The 19,215-nt window shown below is 39.3% G+C and overlaps 1 protein-coding gene and 2 pseudogenes across 1 annotated transcript; 2 read left to right on the top strand and 1 right to left on the bottom strand.

Moving 5' to 3' along the window:
* Window positions 1-2,277: 2,277 nt before the first annotated feature.
* Window positions 2,278-3,272, top strand: LOC143883248 (uncharacterized). Its single transcript, XM_077386594.1, has 2 exons — window positions 2,278-2,998; window positions 3,226-3,272. The coding sequence occupies exons 1-2, from the start codon at window positions 2,278-2,280 to the stop codon at window positions 3,270-3,272; spliced, it is 768 nt and encodes a 255-aa protein (XP_077242709.1).
* A 2,440-nt stretch (window positions 3,273-5,712) lies between these two features.
* On the top strand, window positions 5,713-6,411 carry LOC143883247 (secreted RxLR effector protein 161 pseudogene; annotated as a pseudogene).
* A 9,587-nt stretch (window positions 6,412-15,998) lies between these two features.
* On the bottom strand, window positions 15,999-18,403 carry LOC143883246 (uncharacterized; annotated as a pseudogene).
* Window positions 18,404-19,215: the final 812 nt, after the last annotated feature.

Genomic DNA, 19,215 nt, shown 5'->3' with positions numbered 1-19,215 from the left:
ATACATAAAAGTATATATATATATATATATATATATATATATATATATATATATATATATAGAGAGAGAGAGAGAGAGAGAGAGAGAGAGAGAGAGAGAGAGAGAGAGAGAGTTTAGTGGGCAAACCCATGTTGTTTGTAATTGAGAAAAGTGATAAGAATAAAAAGTTGAACCAACCCCACTCCAATTGCTAAGTGGCCTAGAAAAGCAAATTGGAAGGTAAACAAAATCACGACACCTCTTCATCATCATACCCAAAATATCTCTCGGATTTTAGATGCCGTGGAGACTACTTTGAGTCTTGTGGTGGGACTATTATCATTGAATGCGAGGAGGGACTTAGTAACGAGTGATTGTGATGGTCATGACTCAAGGATGGGACGTGAATAGTACTCCGATACTGCTTTCTATGGCTCTTCATCATATAAATGTTAGACATTTTCCCTCTTTAGCATGTTTCCAAAATTAAGGAAGTCTTTTATTTTGGAATGGAATCGTGGAGCATTGTAGAATGTTCCATAGTTGCTAAAGATAGCTTGTGGCTTTGCATTCAAGCAACCTTTCAATATATTTTGGCAATCCTTTATATTTGGCAATGTTTGAAGAAGAAAGTAACTCAATATACACTTTCTAATTCATGGGTAAGGAGCCAAAACGAACTGGGCCTAAGAATAGAAGTTCTATGGGAACTTTGCCTATTTATAGACCCTTGGTCCCTCCTTCTACACACTACACAAACTTGAGAGCAATTCGTAAGGTAGAGAATTCGCTCAAAGGAAGGTTTCCCATAGACCAACTAGTGGGCTAAGAAGGAGAAGCATCAAAGGGGCGTTTCTGGGCCATCTCAGTGCTCGGAAAAGGTACGAGGATCGCTGGTTTTCACGTCTTCAAGATCAATAGGAAATTCGTTATTTGGGAATTATTGGGCCGCGGGAAAATTTAATGCCGTCAGTGACCGGCGAATTTTCCGGCAATCCAATTACACCGGCGAGTGGTAGATTCTGTAATTTTCTCAAGAAAGTTGCAGGTTTTAAAAGGAAGAGACGACCTTCATCCAAGATTTCTTTGAAATTTAATACCTACTGGTTAAAAACAAGTTTTATAAAACTAACATTGAATGGTAGTTATTTATGAAACCGCCATGCCTTAGTAGTTTTCTAAACTTGGACTCTCAAACGATAAAACTTTTACATAAGTTGGCATCACCGTGACTCTTCGTGCGTCACAGTGATGCACGATCTTAGAAAACGAAATATCTCTGGTTTTATGCACTGAAGTTTGGGGCATATGTGGGCCCCCTTTTCCTTCTGAATCATGGAACCTTTTGGTTTCTATTCTCTTTGATCAAACACTGATCTTTGATGGACTGATTTTCTAACACAAATCTGATTCAAGGTTTATGTTTTGTTAATCATGTTGATTATCTAACAACTTTGCATGCGTACGTTATAAAACTTTGTATTTGGCTCTTGTTAAATTGTAAGACATATTTGTGCATGCATGTTTTGGGTGGGCCTTTGGAATTACGCAACAAGGGTTCCAAAGAATCCCTATTAGTTTTTGGGCACAAATAAGTTCTTGCGAAAGTTTTGGAGGGACTTTAGAATCATGCTACAAAGGTTCTAAAGTGTACCCCCTTGATTTAAAGGGCACATGGATTGAGACTTTAAGGTAAGTAAACATACACTATGGAAATGTGATCTTTAAGATTGCATGCGGAGGAAGATCGGTCCAGCGGAAGATTTTCTTCCCTATGCGAATAAATGGTTTGATTGCAGGTTTGTGAGTTTCAAATACGAAACTCAATCGTTATTGTTTGGATGTTATCTTCTCTTATGTGACCTCATGAGAATCTTCTGTGTTGATTATCATATTGTAATCTCTCTCTTTATAATATAGACTGTTTAATTATAAGAATGATCGGTGCCCACTTAAACATGGAAATGATTGGCCCAACGAAAAGTCATTGTCTACTTTGATTGGGTGGAATGAGAAGGTTGGAATTGAATGACCAGGCTTAGGATTCTTTTCTGCCCAACGGTGATGGAATCCCTAGATCTAAGTTGTTCAATTTTGGCATGTCTCATGTTTAGAGCCCACTGTGTGTTGTGGCTCAGCCCAACGGAAGGGCCACGATGACACGAAGGGTGTCTTGAAGTATCACATTAAAGAAATTGCTAGTGATGCTACAAAATCTAAAACGATTATATTAAATGCTAATTAAACTCAATTGTGGAACAAGGTGTTGTATTTAGTGAGTAAATTGATAACGATGTTATGATTACAGTTATTTCACCTGGAGCTATTGCTGGATATTTGTCTTGTATTGAACACTTAACTGAGACAAACTATGAAAAGTGGAAGGAACACTTGTATATTGCCCTCGGTTGCATGGAACTTGATTGTGCGCTTTTGATTGATGAACCACCTAAGGACTCGACTACAAGTACACCCGAGGCTAAGGCACTTCGTGCTAAGTGGGAGCGATCAAATCGCATGAGTCTTATGATAATGAAAAGTACCATAAGTACGTCCATTAGGGGTGCAATTCCTGACACTAAAGACAAAAAGGAATTGACCGCCAAGGAATACTTAGTATCAATTGAGGAGCAATTCAAGGGGACTTCCAAAGCACTTGTTAGCACCCTTATGATGCGGATGCTGACTCTTAGGTATGACGGACAGAGTGGTGTGCGTGAACATATAATGAAAATGAGCGACATGGCCTCTCAGCTTAAAAAGATGGAAATGGAAATTTCTGAAGGTTTCCTTGTCCACTTCATAATGACTTCTCTTCCTGTACAATTTGGACCTTTTAAAATTAACTATAATACGCAGAAAGAGAAGTGGACCATGGGCGAGTTAATTGCCATGTGTGTCCAAGAAGAGGAAAGGTTGAAAGCAGAAAGGCAAGATAGTGCTCACTATATCGCATTGGGTCCCACAAAGACCAATTTTAAGAAGAAGGGCAAGAAGGGTGGAAACAAAGGCAAGAAAGGTAAACCTGCAGATGGCACTACCCCTTAGGGCAAATTGGGTATCAAATGCCACTTTTGCAGGAAAATAGGACACATAAAGATTGAATGTGCCAAGTACAAGTCATGGCTTGAAAAGAAAGGTAATAATTTAGTTTTTATGTATTTTGAATCCAATTTGATTGACGCACCTAAAGATACTTGGTGGGTTGATGCTGGTGCATCTGTTCACATTACAAATTCTATGCAGGGTTACGTGCAAAGTCGGAAACTGAGCAAAGGACAACAGACCATTAAAGTAGGGAACGGAATATAGATTGATGCAGAAGCCGTAGGGACATTTCGTCTCATTTTGGATACGGGCTTCTGCTTAGATTTAGTAGATACTCTTTATGTTCCGAGTATTACTAGGAATTTAATTTCTGTTGCAAGACTTGATTCCTATGGTTTTGAATTTAAGTTTAGTAATGGACAATTTACTCTATTCTGTGAATCCTATATGGTTGGATCTGGTGTTTTGATGGAGAATCTATATAAGATTAAATTAGATTCCTCTCATGCTCAAAATTTATTTTCTCTGCATATGAATGATAAAATTGGAAATGTTGGTAATAAACGAAGTCGAATGAACAACAACTCCTCACTTCTATGGCATAAACGGTTGGGTCATATATCGAAAGATAGAATGAAACGACTTGTGAAGGAAGGAGTTCTTGAACCACTTGACTTTTCCAATTTTGGTGTATGTACGGATTGCATAAAAGGAAAATACACTAAAACTAGTAAGAAAGGGGTCACCAGGAGTACGAGTCTACTAGAAATCATTCACACTGATATCTGTGGACCTTTTCCAACTCCGACAGTTGGTGGACAAAGATACTTTATTACCTTTATTGATGATTTCTCTCGCTATGGCTATATATATATATATATATATATATATATATATATATATATATATATCTTATCAATGAAAAATCAGAAGCCCTGGATATGTTTAAGATTTATAAAACCGAAGTTGAAAATCAACTTGATTTAAAAATAAAAGTTGTGAGGTCCGATAGAGGCGGAGAATACTATGGTAAATACTCCGAAACAGGCCGCAATCCAGGGGCTTTTGCTGTGTATCTACAAGAGAAAGGTATCGTTGCTCAATACACAATGCCAGGAACACCTGAGCAGAATGGTGTGGCTGAGAGGCGAAATCGTACTCTTATGGATATGGTAAGAAGCATGTTGTGTAATTCTTCCTTGCCTGAGTTTCTTTGGGGAGAAGCCTTAAAGACGGCGGTGCACATACTAAATCGGATTCCTTCAAAGGCAGTTTCAAAAACTCCTTATGAACTATGGGTTGGTAGGAAACTGAGTTTAGGATATTTGCACATATGGGGATGCTTGGCGAGGCTAAAATTTACAATCCCCAAATAAGGAAATTGGACCCTAAAACTGTTACTTGTCATTTCATTGGTTATCCTGATAGATCTAAGGGTTTTAGATTTTATTGTCCTAGTCATAATACCAGTATCATAGAGACTAGATACCCCGAGTTTTTGGAAGACAGCGACTCCAGTGGGAGTGTTGTGCCTAGGAAGATCTCTTTTGAGGAAAACCGTGTTACAATTCCATTGCCAGTTTTCCAAGAAAAATTGGTGCCTATCCCCATTCATGAGGACATAGTCGAACCTGAAGGCATTCCAGACATAACACCCCCTACGGATGAGGGCACAGTAGAAGTTCCTACTGATCAGCCTGATCAGCCTTTGCACAGGTCGCAGAGAGAAAAGAGATCGGCCATTCCAAATGACTATGAGGTCTATCTTAATGAGTGTGAATATGAAGGAGAGATGGATGATGATCCCGTCTCTTTCCATCAAGCTATGGAAAGTGATCAGTCGGCTAAATGGCTTCAAGCCATGAAGGAAGAGCTACTCTCAATGGAGAAGAACCAAGTTTGGAAACTCAATGAGTTACCGAATGAAGTCAAGCCAGTTCGCTGGAAATGGATTTTTAAGACCAAACGTGACTCCAAGGGTGGCATTGAGAAACATAAAGCAAGACTGGTTGCAACAGGTTACACTCAAAAGGAAGGAATAGACTACAAAGAAACTTTCTCTCCTGTTTCCAAGAAAGATTCTTTGAGGATAGTCATAGCTTTAGTAGCCCATTATGATTTAGAGCTACATCAGATGGATGTCAAGACTGCTTTTCTAAATGGAGATTTGCTTGAGATTGTCTATATGACACAACCTGAAGGTTTTCAGGTTGAAGGCAAGGAACATTTAGTGTGCAAGCTTGACCGATCCATCTATGGGTTGAAACAAGCCTCTCGGCAGTGGTACTTAAAGTTTCACACAACTATCACAGAATTCAGATTCAAGGAAAATGTTGTGGACCAATGTATATATCTCAAGATCAATGGGAGCAAGTTCATCATTCTAGTATTGTATGTTGATGACATCTTACTTGCCAGTAGCAATTTGGGCATGTTGATGGAAACCAAGAAATTCCTTTCTAGGAATTTTGACATGAAGGATCTCGGTGAAGCTTCCTATGTTATAGGAATAGAGATTTATCGAGATATGACTCAAGGATTGCTGGGATTATCTCAGAAGGCCTATGTTGAGAAAGTCCTGAAAAGGTTCAACATGGATAAATGCGCAGCTGGCATTGCTCCTGTGGTTAAGGGAGATATATTTAGTGGTTCACAGGTCCCAGGAATGATTTGGAACGGGAAGAAATGAAGAGAATTCCTTATGCATCGGCAGTAGGAAGTCTCATATATGCTCAAGTTTGTACCCATCCAGATTTGGCCTACGTGGTGGGCATGCTCGGAAGGTACCAAAGTGATCCAGGAATGGATCATTGGAAAGCTGTTAAGAAGGTTATGCGTTATCTACAAAGAACAAAGGACTATATGCTCACATTTAGAAATACAAATAGCCTTGAAGTGATTGGCTATTCTGACTCCGACTTTGCTGGTTGTCGGGACACCATGAGATCCACATCAGGTTACATCTTTGTGCTTTCAGGAGGACCAATATCCTGGAGAAGCGTAAAGCAAGAAATGAGAGCTTCATCTATAATGGAAGCAGAGTTTATAGCATGTTGGGAAGCTTCGGCACATGCATTATGGTTGCGGAACTTTATCTATGGGCTTCAGGTAGTTGATACCATTGAGAAGCCTTTGAAGATGTATTGTGATAGTTCCACTGCGGTTTTCTTTTCTAAGAACAACAAGTTATCAAATGGTTCGAAGCATATTAGATTGAAGTATCTTGTTGTCAGGGAAAGGATTAGGGATCAATTAGTGTCTATTGAATACATAAATATCGCACTTATGTTGGTAGATCCAATGACAAAAGGCTTACCACCTAAGGTCTTTAATGACCATGTAGTGCGCATGGGGTTGGTGAGTAAGCACGAATATGTTGTCTAGTGGGAGTCTGCATTAAGTTATAGACATTGTATTGTGATCACTTTTGATATTTTGATCCTGATAAATAAAGTTATCTGCTTTTCCATTATTTGTATAGTGCACATTAAATGGATGTTTTAAAAAACAGAATGTCGTAAATGACATAAAGTGGACCATATTCATGTTGATAAGTTTGCTGGCTTTGTGACCATGGAGAGGTCATTGGATAATTAAAACATCCAATGATTACATGATCCGTTGTTAGTATAATTTATTGAACAGAATATAAAGCTATTAATATGAAAGGTGTAAAGCCCATGCAAGCTAAGTGGGAGACTGTTAGACATTTTCCCTCTTTAGCATGTTTCCAAAATTAAGGAAGTCTTTTATTTTGGAATGGAATCGTGGAGCATTGTAGAATGTTCCATAGTTGCTAGAGATAGCTTGTGGCTTTGCATTCAAGCAACCTTTCAATATATTTTGGCAATCCTTTATATTTGGCAATGTTTGAAGAAGAAAGTAACTCAATATACACTTTCTAATTCATGGGTAAGGAGCCAAAACGAATTGGGCCTAAGAATAGAAGTTCTATGGGAACTTTGCCTATTTATAGACCCTTGGTCCCTCCTTCTACACACTATACAAACTTGAGAGCAATTCGTAAGGTAGAGAATTTGCTCAAAGGAAGGTTTCCCATAGACCAACTAGTGTGCTAAGAAGGAGAAGCATCAAAGGGGCGTTTCTGGGCCATCTCAGTGCTCGGAAAAGGTACGAGGATCGCTAGTTTTCACACCTTCAAGAATAATCTATGGCACAAGGTACTACAAACCCATCTAACTTAGTTTTTAGTTTCTCTTTGATTTCATTACCAAAGATCCATTGGGATCATTAAAATAATGTTAAGATTAACAATAAAAACTCTTAAATCTATATTATATCAATAAGGCTGCTTTTTCACTAGTAGACATTAAAAATTGTCCGACCCGCACTCCACACCAGACACAACCATCTCAATTACTCATCATCTTCCATCGAAGGATGATAGTGTTGGGTATATGATATAACCCATGTATGTTCTAATATAAGCCCAATAAGATAATTTACCAGTGTAGTGGGCCTACATGGGCTAGAGTCCATTAACCAGTCATTAACCCTAGTGTATCTCTATATATAGGAGCTGGGGTCAACAAACTTGGTATTCCAAATTAGATACCTTGGGTATTGCTTCAAGCAACCTTGCTTGACCTAATTACCTCTTACAATCTTGAAGCAGTACAATTTTTTAGGGTTTTCTCTTGGGAACGTCTGCCAATATCAAGAAGGACGACTGATATTTTGACTCATGAATTGTCGTGAGTTTCTTCTCCCACAGAAAAACGCTTTGGGCGAGGGATTTCTTATTCCTCAAATTGATTTGGGATTGGGATCTGTTACAACACACACCATCGTGGGTTTTAATTCCACTCGTTGGAATCAATAAATAAGGACGTCTCTCTCTCACTCACCAATCAAGAAGAGGACGTCTGTTTAAGGGACGATCCACCCACATCAAAAAATTTCAACCTGGGGGGTTGCCTTCTTGAATTCGTGATGATAAGCCATCGATTGATTTGGGCGATCTCGTCTAAATCTGTTTAAGGGACGATCTACCCACATCATCAAGATTTTGGCCATGGGTTAAACTCCCTTACAAACTTCATTTGGGCGTGGGTTTCGGCCTCCCCAAAGAGTCGTCTGCCTCTTTCACTCGCCCGAATTTTGATTTGTTGTTGTGGTTTTTTATTACAAAGCCTTGGTGGTTTTTGTTGTTGTTGTTTTTTATTACAACCCACCCAACAAAGAGCTCTTATCTTGTCTCTGCTTGTGCGTCGAATAACCACCGACCATACCCTCTCACTCCAAGAGCCGATTTTGTCTTCACTGGGCAATAGGATTCAACCGACGCCCAATTTTGTCTCCCATTTGGGTTACATGATTGAGGGCTCTTCATCAACAGATGATGCCAAGAAGTCCTTTATTCTAAAAAACAAAAGGAGTTTGTTGAATCAAGGTTCTCTCGTGTAAATTGATATACGACAAAGAGAGACACATTGGATCGGGTCTTGGATCTTTCTCCGACAATCTTTTCTCTGAGTTGGACCTAGCAACTCGTGTTGGATTAATCTCGTGTAGATTGAAATCGAGCAGCCCTCTCCATCTTGAAACCTTGCTGGCGGATAAGTATTGGACTTCTCTCACAGTACAACGTTTTTGGGCGTGGGTTTATTCCCACACTGAATAAGGCTTGGCCGTGGCTTCTTCCCTCCCAGATTTGGCCGTGGTTTCTCCCTCTAAGATTTGGCCATGGGTTATTCTCCCACAGAAATTCGTTTGGGCGTGGTTTCTACTACCCCAATTAGTTGAAAGTTTGAAACTGGGTGGAACTTGTATTGGGTTGAAGGTTCTTGTGGACGAATTTCTATGGCGGACTAGTCGAAATATATTTTTTTCATCAAAAGCCCTCTCTTGACCGAGTGCTTGTGGCCGGCTCTTGGTCGTGGCTTTGCCTATCTTTCAACACTTGTTGAATCCTCTTTGGGAGAACAACCGGTTGGCAGAGCACAACTTTGGCCTTATTTTGGAGCTCGGTTGTGACTTGGTTCTTGGATTCGATTCTTGGAGCTAGACCTGGAGTTGGTTCTCACGGTTCGGGTCTTGGATACGGTTCACGCGGTTCGTTGCGGTTCTCCTGGTTCGGGTCTTGGATTCGGTTCACGCGGTTCGTTATAGTTCTCGCGATTCGCCAATCAGGTGCACTCTTTCCAATTTTTACTTTTCTCTAAATTATTCTATGAAAAAGAATTCTGCTCCATTTGAGATGGTTAAACTTCAATCATTTGGTGGGTCTGAGTTTAATTCATGGACGCGAAAGACTCAATTCGGTCTACAATATATGAATTGTTTTTACACCGTTTTGAGTACCTTTGCTGCCTCAAATGAATAAGTTGATGAATCTCAATGGCATTCTTTTTAAAATAAAAAGTATAGGAAAAAGGTGCAAGTGGGACTGGATGATCTCAAACGATTCTTTCGAATCGAAGATGAGAATCGAGCTAGGAATAACTTGGAGATGGTTAGACAATAACAGTCTACTGCTAACGCGGTAACATATCCCAAGAAATTTCCTCGGAAATCCAAGTCACCTAAAAGTGAACATCCCAAGTTGGAGGCCAAAATGACTATCTTTCAAAAAAAAAAGAGTAAGTGCCACAACTGTGGGACATAGGGTCACTTTGCTGCAGAGTGTAAACAACCTAAGAAGGCTAAATCTGATACACCATACAAGAAAGCTCATAAGATGGTGGGCAGTGCTGAGCCTAAGAGTTTTGTTACTATGTTAGACAATGGTAAGGCCGGTACTTCTTCAGACTGGTGGTTAGATACATGAGCCACCTGCCATGTTTGCAACTCGAAGCGACTACTTACGGATGTTGTTGGCGTGAAAGAGACCGTTACAGTAGCTAGTGGAGCCGAGACAGAGGTAACTCACACTGGTACTGCGAACTTGGTCATTTCTTCAGGTAAAATACTAACTGTAAAAAATTTTAAAGTAGTTCCTGCTATTCAAAAGAATTTAATTTCTATTAGTCTTTTAGACAATACTAGCATGCGTTCATCTTTTTTGGGTGGTCGAGTAACTTTAACCGTTAACTCTTATTATTTTGGCTGTGCTTTCTTAATCGATGGTATGCATAGATTGAGTTTAGCAAATGACATCGTTAGTCAGGTTAGTTCCACGTTGATTGATCCTAAGTTGTTACACACTAGATTGGGACATGTGAACTATAGGAAAATGATCAAACTTGCTAAAACTTATAATATACCTTTAGATACATCGATTAGATTTAACAGATGTGAAGTGTGTGCACAAACCATGATCACTAGAAAACTTTTTCGTTCTGTTTCTAGGAGCACACAACTTCTTGAGTTAATACATTCTGACTTCTGTGACTTTAAAAGTTTCACTACTAGAGGTGGTCGGAAGTATTTAATCACTTTTATAGACGATTCTTCTAGATATTGTCATATTTATCTCCTAAAATTGAAAGATGAAGCTTTTGATAAATTTAAAATTTTCAAGAATCGTGTTGAAAATCAATTGAACTTGAAAATTAAGAGGTTTAGGAGTGACAGAGGAGGAGAATATATTTTGACAGAGTTCAACGAATTCTGTGCCTCTTAGGGCATAATACTTGAAACTATTGCTCCTTACTCGCCTCAATCAAATGGCATAGCTGAGTGTAAGAACATGACGTTAACTTAAGCGTTCAACTCCATGTTAATGACAGCTGGCATGCCTAGTTGCATTTGGAGAGAGGCAACTTTGACTGCAAATCACATCCTAAATCTATATATGCTCCTCCATGTGATAGAGTACCGAAGAATTTAGTGAGGACTTTGTGACCTACCAATTAGAGACTGATCCATCATTCTATCAGGAAGTGTTGAGATCTAGGGACTCTATGTTGTGGGCAGAAATCATTCATGATGAAATGAGCTCTCTGTTAGAAAATCTAACTTGGCAGCTAGTCGATTTGCCAAAAGGGTCTAAGACTATTGGCTGTAAGTAGATATTTGTATGTAATTATACAAAGTTTGTTATGGTCTTAATCAAGCACCTAAATTGTGACATCAGAAATTTGACAAAGTAGTAAAGAGCTCTGGGTTTCTGACAAATTACTCGGATAAATACCTTTATTATCTTTTTTGTGTCGAATAAGGTCATGATTATTTGCTTGAATGTAGATGTTGATTCTTGTTTCCAATCTCTCTCTATGATGAATAATGTGAATCTAACCTTGGGTAAAGAATTTGACATGAAAAGACCTGGGTGTTGTTAACACCATTGTTGGTATGAAAGTAAGTTTTTGAAAGACAAGGAATCACTCTTGGCCTAGCCCATTATATGAAATACTACTTTCTTTTGAGGATGCAGTGAGTGCAAACCGATTGAGACACCATTTTGATTATACCAAGAAGCTGATTTCTAAGGAAGAGACAGTGTGAGCCAGTTAGATTATTCTAAACTTGTTGGTAGTCTCATGTTTGTGTTGTACTAGGCCAGACATAGCCTTTATAATTGGCATGCTGAGTCGTTTTACTAGCAGTCCTGGCCATGAGCATAGAGATGCCCTTATGAGGCTAATGAGATACCTTTCATGTACTCAAGAGTATGCTCAAAACTATGGTGGTCATCCACTTATCGTGGCAGAATATTCTGATGAATCATGGGGATCAGAAGTAGGAGACAACAAATCTACTGCTGTTGTGTGGAAGTCGAATTGGAACTTTATGCTCTAGCTTCAGCTGCAGATGAAGCAGAGTGGATCAAGAATATGATTATGGACATTCCACTAACTCGGTTAAGGATTAATTCCTTCAGTGTGTTCTGTGATAATCAAGCTACAATTGTGATTGTGAAGAACTCAGTCTTTAATGGTAAGAGGAGACATCGTAGGCTGAAACATACCATGCTGAATTATCTCATTGAACACAGGATTATCACTTTGATTGATGTGAGATCGAAGGATAATATGACTGATGCTCTCACAAAGGGACTGACCAAAGATCGAATATTCAAAACTGTGGGGGAGATAGGGTTAAAGTCCGTATAGACAGGACTTAACCTACATCCATGTTATTTTGAATCTTCGAATCTCCCTTTTGGCCAAGATAGGCACTTGATATGTTTCGATGATGTTTATAGTTATTGTGTGTCATTCTACATTTGATGACATGTCCTTTTTGGGAAAGGTTGTACATTCCAAACTTGATGATACAGCTTAACTCAAATATGGATAAGATGACTGTAACATTCCAAAAAGAAACATGAAATGGTTCTTTGCAAAAGAAACTATTTGATCTTGTTCTTTGTTGAAACTTGACAATTAGGAATTGTTATTTACAAAAGAAGTTGTTTAGGTCTTGTTCTTTATTGAAACTTGACAATGATGCTTATGGTAAGAGTGATACTGATACTTTTTCAGCCATTTTTGAATTGTACTAAGTTCTTCTTCAGGTAGAACTAGATACTTTCGTGAATTATGAAATTGTACTAAGTTCTTCTTCAGGTAGAACTAGATACTTTAGTGTTTTACACAAATGATTGGATTCATTTTCATGAAATTCATATTTGGTAATTCACAGGAATTGGCGAAAAATGAGGAGCTTGTCCTGATTTGGATTTTGATGAAGATGACTTACTTGATGAGTAAATCTTCTAAAGTCATAAAGACTATGCTTTCATTTCAGTATGTATAGAGTTCACCTTTTTGTGGAACTTTATTTTGGATCTCGATGAGAATCATACCCCATGAATGAATTCATCTAAGATCAATGGGGTTCACTTATATGTGAAACTACCTTTCGATTGAGTTTAGATTGTATCTGAAACTCTTGGTTAATCATAAAAGTATTCGTGTTTTCAGTTGGATTATACATCTTTTTTGATATGGTGCTATGGATGATTCAATATTTGTTTGGACACACATTATCTATCTATTGGATTGTTCTATATGTAGAACATAGGAGGAGATTGTTGGGTATATGATATAACCCATGTATGTTCTAATATAAGCCCAATAAGATAATGGACCGGTGTAGTGGGCCTACATGGGCTAGAGTCCCTTAACCAGTAATTAAACCTAGTGTATCTCTATATATAGGGGCTGAGGCAACAAACTCGGTATTCCAAATTAAATACCTTCGGTGTAATTCTTCAAGCAACTTTGCTTAACCTAATTACCTCTTACAGATAGGTCCCACAAATTAAGATTTCCGATCTCCTGGGAGGTGATAAATTCGCACCCCTTTTAACGTGAATTGTGGCAGACTTTTATCACTTTTTTATCGTGTAAAAGTGGTGCGAATCATCCTAAGGGGTGCGAATTTATCATAGCCCTTTCTCTTATCCTTATCATATGAGTGAAAGTCGTCCACAAGAGATGTCCTTTCATTTTCAGTTGGGTCCCATATGTTTTTAATAGTCATAAGCCATCAACGAGGGAATACATGTTTACTTATTTTATAAAATAGTACTTATGGAATTTTATTAAAAGTTAAAATTTAACCATAAAGAATTAAAAAACCTAAAATACCTTTAAGTTTTGTCATTTCGTCTAAAAAATGGCCCCGTCCTGCTGGCACTTGTTTTTGCTCTGTCCCATACAAATTTTGTATGACTCAACAAATTGGAAAATTATCATGAAAACATACTTCTAAATTTTAAATATGATGTCTGTGCCTAGATATGAGTATTTTTCAAAAAAAAATAAAAATCGATCCCTCTTTGTTCAAAGATCCAAACCCTTCATTTGGATTACCATAACATAAATATGTTATGCCTCAATAATCATCTCCACGGGATGATCCTAACCTGGGATCATCAGAACGACGGCACTACATAAAATGATACAGATAGGAGGATTAGGATCATCCTAAGGGGATGAATATATTTTGGGGCACCACCTACTTACATTAAGGTGACCCAAATGAATTGTTTAAATCTAGAGGAATGATAGATGGAAGGACGCCCTTACATAAAGAGCTGGAAAGGGCCCTTGATTGGATCCACATCATTAACTAAAACTGAATTTACCTTTTTCAACCGATTTAGACGGTTAGCAAAAATGATGTGATGCAATCAAGGGCCCTTTTCCAGCTCTTTATGCAAGGGCGCCCATGCATCTATCATTCCTCATAAATCTGTAAACAAACTTCGGCTCAACTATTTGTTTTTTTTTTAATAATAAATTAGGCACAGCTACTCCTAAGCATTATATAAAAACTCATTCCAATCTGATAATGTTAGGTCATGTGATATGAGTGTCGCCATCTTTTCCTACTTACATGTGTGCATAATCCACACATAAACATTGTCCATGGGTTATCAACGTTAGAATTCTGCATTAAGATATTTGAACAATTATGGATTATAAAATTGAAGTCACGATCCGAGGGAAAACCCAATTAATTGGGATCTGCTTTGAAACAGATCCGAGTGGACAGTGGGCTTGTTAACCCCCCCACGGCTGGTTAACGTTTTCCCATCATTTGACCAGTCTCTCTCTCTCTCTCTCTCTCTCTCTCTCTCTCTCTCTCTCTCTCCACACACACACAACACGAACAATTGGTGGGCCCAACAAACCGTTGGTGGAATGGTGGGCCCATCTTTGACAACGTAGGCCCCACCATACCACATCATAGGATAATCCAAACCGTCCATTTGATGGGCCATAAACGTAAATAGGTTGCGTCCCAAAATATTATTTCCATAGGCTGATCCTAGCCCTCCGATCTAAATAGGAACTACATCTTATGCAACCTCTATAGATTGTAGGGTTGTGATCATCATACGGAAATGATTTTTGGGGCACAACCTATTTACATTGTGGCCCATCAAATGGATGGCTCGGATCATCCTATGGTCTGGACGGTACACTTCATTTTCAAAAATATGGGTGGGGCCTAAATTGGTACGAACCACACCATAGGGATCCAAACCATGGACGGCTTGGATCATCCTATGTTGTGGACGGTACGCTTCAATTTGAAAAATATCGGTGGGGCCTACGATTGGGCCTTAATGTTAGTGTACGACCAACTCCATAGGATCATCCAAACCAAGGACAGCTTGGATCATCCTATGTTGTGGACGGGCCTTAATGTTACTGTACGTCCACAGGATGTTCCAAACCATTCATTTGATGGGCCAACCCTTTTGGGGGCACAACCCATTTACGTTATGGCCCATCAAATGGACGGCTCGGATCATCCTATGGTCTTGACGGTACACTTCATTTTCAAAAATATGTGTGGGGCCTAAATTGGGCCTTAATGTTACTGTACGAACACACCATAGGATGATCCAAACCATGGACGGCTTGGATCATCCTATGTTGTGGACAGTACGCTTCAATTTGAAAAAATATCGGTGGGGCCTACGATTGGGCCTTAATGTTACTGTACGACCAACTCCATAGGATTACCCAAACCATGGACGGCTTGGATCGTCCTATGTTGTGGACGGGCCTTAATGTTACATTACGACCAACTCCATAGAATGATCCAAACCATTCATTGATGGGCCACAATGTAAATAGGTTGTGCCCCAAAAATCATTTCCATAGGATGATCACAACCCTACAATCTATAGAGGTTGCATAAGATGTAGTTTCTATTTAGATCGGAGGGCTAGGATCAACCTATGGAAATGATATTTTGGGACGCAACCTATTTACGTTTATGGCCCATCAAATTGACGGTTTGGATTATCTATGGTGTGGTATGGGCGGGGCCTATGTTGTTCAAAGATGGGCCTACGATTCCACCAACGGTTTCTGTTGGGCCCACCAACTGTTCCTGTTTTGTGTGTGTGGAGAGAGAGAGAGAGACGGGTCAAATGGTGGGAAAGTGACATATACGTGAATCCTAACGTTTAACGTTAGCCAGCCGTCAAGGGGGGCGAAATAGCCTACAAGGGCGGGGGAAATATCAGCACCCTAAAAAAAATTCAATCATCATATATATCCTTTTTAGGGTCTGTGTTGCCATAAAATGGGCGTAAAAGTTTACAGTCGTGAATTATTTACTTTAAAATTTTGAACCTTTTTTGTTTTTAGCTGTGCATAACTCGGCAAAATGCCCTTGCTAATCATTTCTGAATATAGGCTCATTGCCTTATCCATTTGGCTCCTCAAACAATATCCATCCATCAATGTATTGTATGTGGTAATGTCAGGGTCCTCGCCTCTTTGAATCATCACTTCCAATAGTCCATGAGCTTTTGTGACCATTCCTTGCTTGCAAAGAGCATTCGCTAGTATGTTGAAGGTTATCACATTGGGAGAAATCTCTCGTCCCACCATTTCATTGAACAACCCTATGGCTTCATTCCACCTGCCCGAATTGCACCTGCCCGAATTGCAGAGGCCATTAATCATGGAATTATAAGTGATAATATTGGGGTGAAATTCCCTTCTCAATCATATCTGAGAATAGGCACATTGCCTCGTCCACTTGTCTCACTAAACAATATCCATCCATCAATGTATTGTATGTGATAATGTCAGGGTCCTCGCCTCTTTGAATCATCACTGCCAATAGCCCATGAGCTTTTGTGACCATTCCTTGTTTGCAAAGAGCATTCACTAGTATGTTGAAGGTTATCACATTAGGAGAAATCTCTCGTCCCACCATTTCATTGAACAACCCTATGGCTTCATTCCACCTGCCCGAATTGCAGAGGCCATTAATCATGGGACTATAAGTGATAACATTGGGTAAAATTCCCTTCCCAATCATTTCTGAGAATAGGCACATTGCCTCATCCACTTGTCCCACCAAACAATATCTATCGATCAATGTATTGTATGTGATAATTAGGGGTGTAAACGGACCGAATTCGAATCGGATAGTGCTATATCCGAATTCGAATTCGATTACAATATTCAATATCCGTATTCGTATCCGAATCCGACGGATAATTATTATTCGTTACCGAATTCGCATCCGACGGATATTATTCGAATTCGGATATTATCCGTATCCGTTTATCCGGATTCAAATCATATCCGAATATCCAAATTCGAATAAATCATATCCGAATGTCCGAATTCGTATCCGTATCCAAATTCGATTCATGTCTGTAACTTTAAGTTAACTGGTTAAATATCCAAAATTATCTAATTGAAGTTGAATTCGAATGCGAATATCCGCATCCGTAACCGGATATCCGAGTTTGCATGCGAATCCGGATATCCGAATTCGAATACGAATTCGGATATACGAATACAGATGCGGATATTCGGGATAAACGGATGTACTTGTCGGATTCGGATGTTAAACGGATCGGATGCACCATTTACCAGATTCGGATCGTTAAGAACCGGATATCTCCTAAACGGATTCGGATAATATCCGCTTGAAGCGGATTCGGATAATATTCACTTTAAACGGATTCGGATGCAGACGGTAATCGAATTTTCGAATATCCATTTACACCCCTAGTGATAATGTCATGGTCTTCGCCTCCTTGAATCATCACTTCCAATAGTCCATGTGCTTTTGTGACCATTCCTCATTTGCAAAGAGAATTTGCTAGTATGTTGAAGGTTATCACATTTGGACAAATCTGTCGATCCACCATGTCATTGAACAACCCTACGGCTTCATTACACCTACCTGAATTGCAGAGGCCATGAATCATGGAACCATAAGTGAGAACATTGGGTGAAATGCCCTTCCTAATCATTTCTGAGAATAGGCACATTCCCTCGTCCACTTGGCCCACCAAACAGTATCCCTCGATCAATGTATTGTATGTGATAATGTTAGGGTTCTCGCCTCTTTGAATCATCACTTTCAATAGTCCATGCGCTTGTGTGAACATTCCCTGTTTGCAAAGAGCATTAACAAGTATGGTGAAAGTTATCAAATGAGAAATATCTCGACCCAACATTTCTTTCAACAACCCTAAACCTTCATTCCACCTGCCTAAATTGCAGAGTCCAAGAATGAGGGAACTATATGTGACAACATTCGGGCAAATGCCCTTACTAAGCATTTCAGAAAAGTGATTCAGGGCCTCTTTAATTGGTCTCTCTTTGCAGAGACCGGCAATGAATGTGTTATGAAGGACTACATCAGGCCTACATCTTCCCTTCTCCATTTCTCTGAGCAACCCAATTGCTGAACCAGTGTATCCCATCTTGCAAAGCCCGCCCACGAGAGTGCCGAAGGTAAAAACATCTGGTTCATGACCGGATTTCAGGATGCCACCGAAAATAGCTAAACCAAAGTCTACTCTATTCAAACAGCAAAAAGAATTAACCAAAATGTTCAGCGTATATATATTTGGATCCATTCCTACCGAATTCATCTTTCTACATAGAGAAATTACAGTGGAATAATGTTTCATTCTGGAAAGAGCCCCCAACAGGTGACCAAAAGTCGAAATCGATGGGAAGGGCTTCATGGCCACCAAACGATCAAAGAAACCCAATGCATCCTTCAAACTAATACCAGACCTTGATTTACGCCTGCTTCTTCACGAAATTTTCAAACTGGGTTTGGCTCCAGATATCCGAATTAGATTTATGATGATGTATAATATGAGAATGAGAGAGTGTAGAAAGAGGAGGTGAGGGTGGAGAAAGCTTACCCTTTTGATGAATCTGAGAAGCAAAACTTGTCCTTGCAGTTTTCATGGAAGAGGAAAAAGCAGCAGCATAAGCAGATCCCATCCCCATTAGTTGTAGAATATGATTATGTTATTTGAGCCGCATAAGCAGGGCCTTTAGGGCCTGCCCTAAAGGCCCTAAACTCTCTGTTTTTCATAGGGCAGTAGGGGTGGCAATGGTTCGGTTTCGGCTCGGTTTGACCCCCAAACCGAACCGAACCGAACCATCCTACACTCCAAACCGAAACCGAACCGAACCGAAATTCTGAATGGCCAAACCGAACCAAACCGAACTGATTTGAAAATTTCGGTTTCGGTTCGGTTTTCGGTTTCTTTCGGGGTGTAAAATAATTGGCCCCTTTCCATTAAAAACATGAGGTGAAAATGGAGGTGAAAATGCTTAGAAGACTACAGCCCTCAACCGCTAAGGAGCATTTCTAGTTGTTTTTTGAATGTTGGTGTATGATTTTGTTTACGAGTTTAACCAATTTGAGCATTCACACAACATGGTCAAGAAAATTCTAAATGACCTGTCACATAAACTATATATAAATTGGAATTTGAGAAGAATATGTCAAATTCCAATTTATGGGCATCACAAACAAAGT

This window comes from Tasmannia lanceolata, unplaced genomic scaffold (genome assembly GCF_043159265.1).
Source record: "Tasmannia lanceolata isolate RefF3 unplaced genomic scaffold, GAP_Taslan_0.1 ptg000008l, whole genome shotgun sequence".
Classification (NCBI taxonomy): Eukaryota; Viridiplantae; Streptophyta; class Magnoliopsida; order Canellales; family Winteraceae; genus Tasmannia; species Tasmannia lanceolata.
Note: the sequence above shows the minus strand (reverse complement) of the source record. Positions and strands in the feature narration are given on the sequence as shown.

Bases quoted from the DNA above. Each gene is read 5' to 3' on its own strand.
- LOC143883248 (XM_077386594.1), top strand. From the start codon at position 2,278: ATGATTACAGTTATTTCACCTGGAGCTATTGCTGGATATTTGTCTTGT. The intron at 2,999-3,225 runs GTAAACCTGCAG...AATTCTATGCAG, and splicing joins TGGAAACAAAGGCAAGAAAG to GGTTACGTGCAAAGTCGGAA.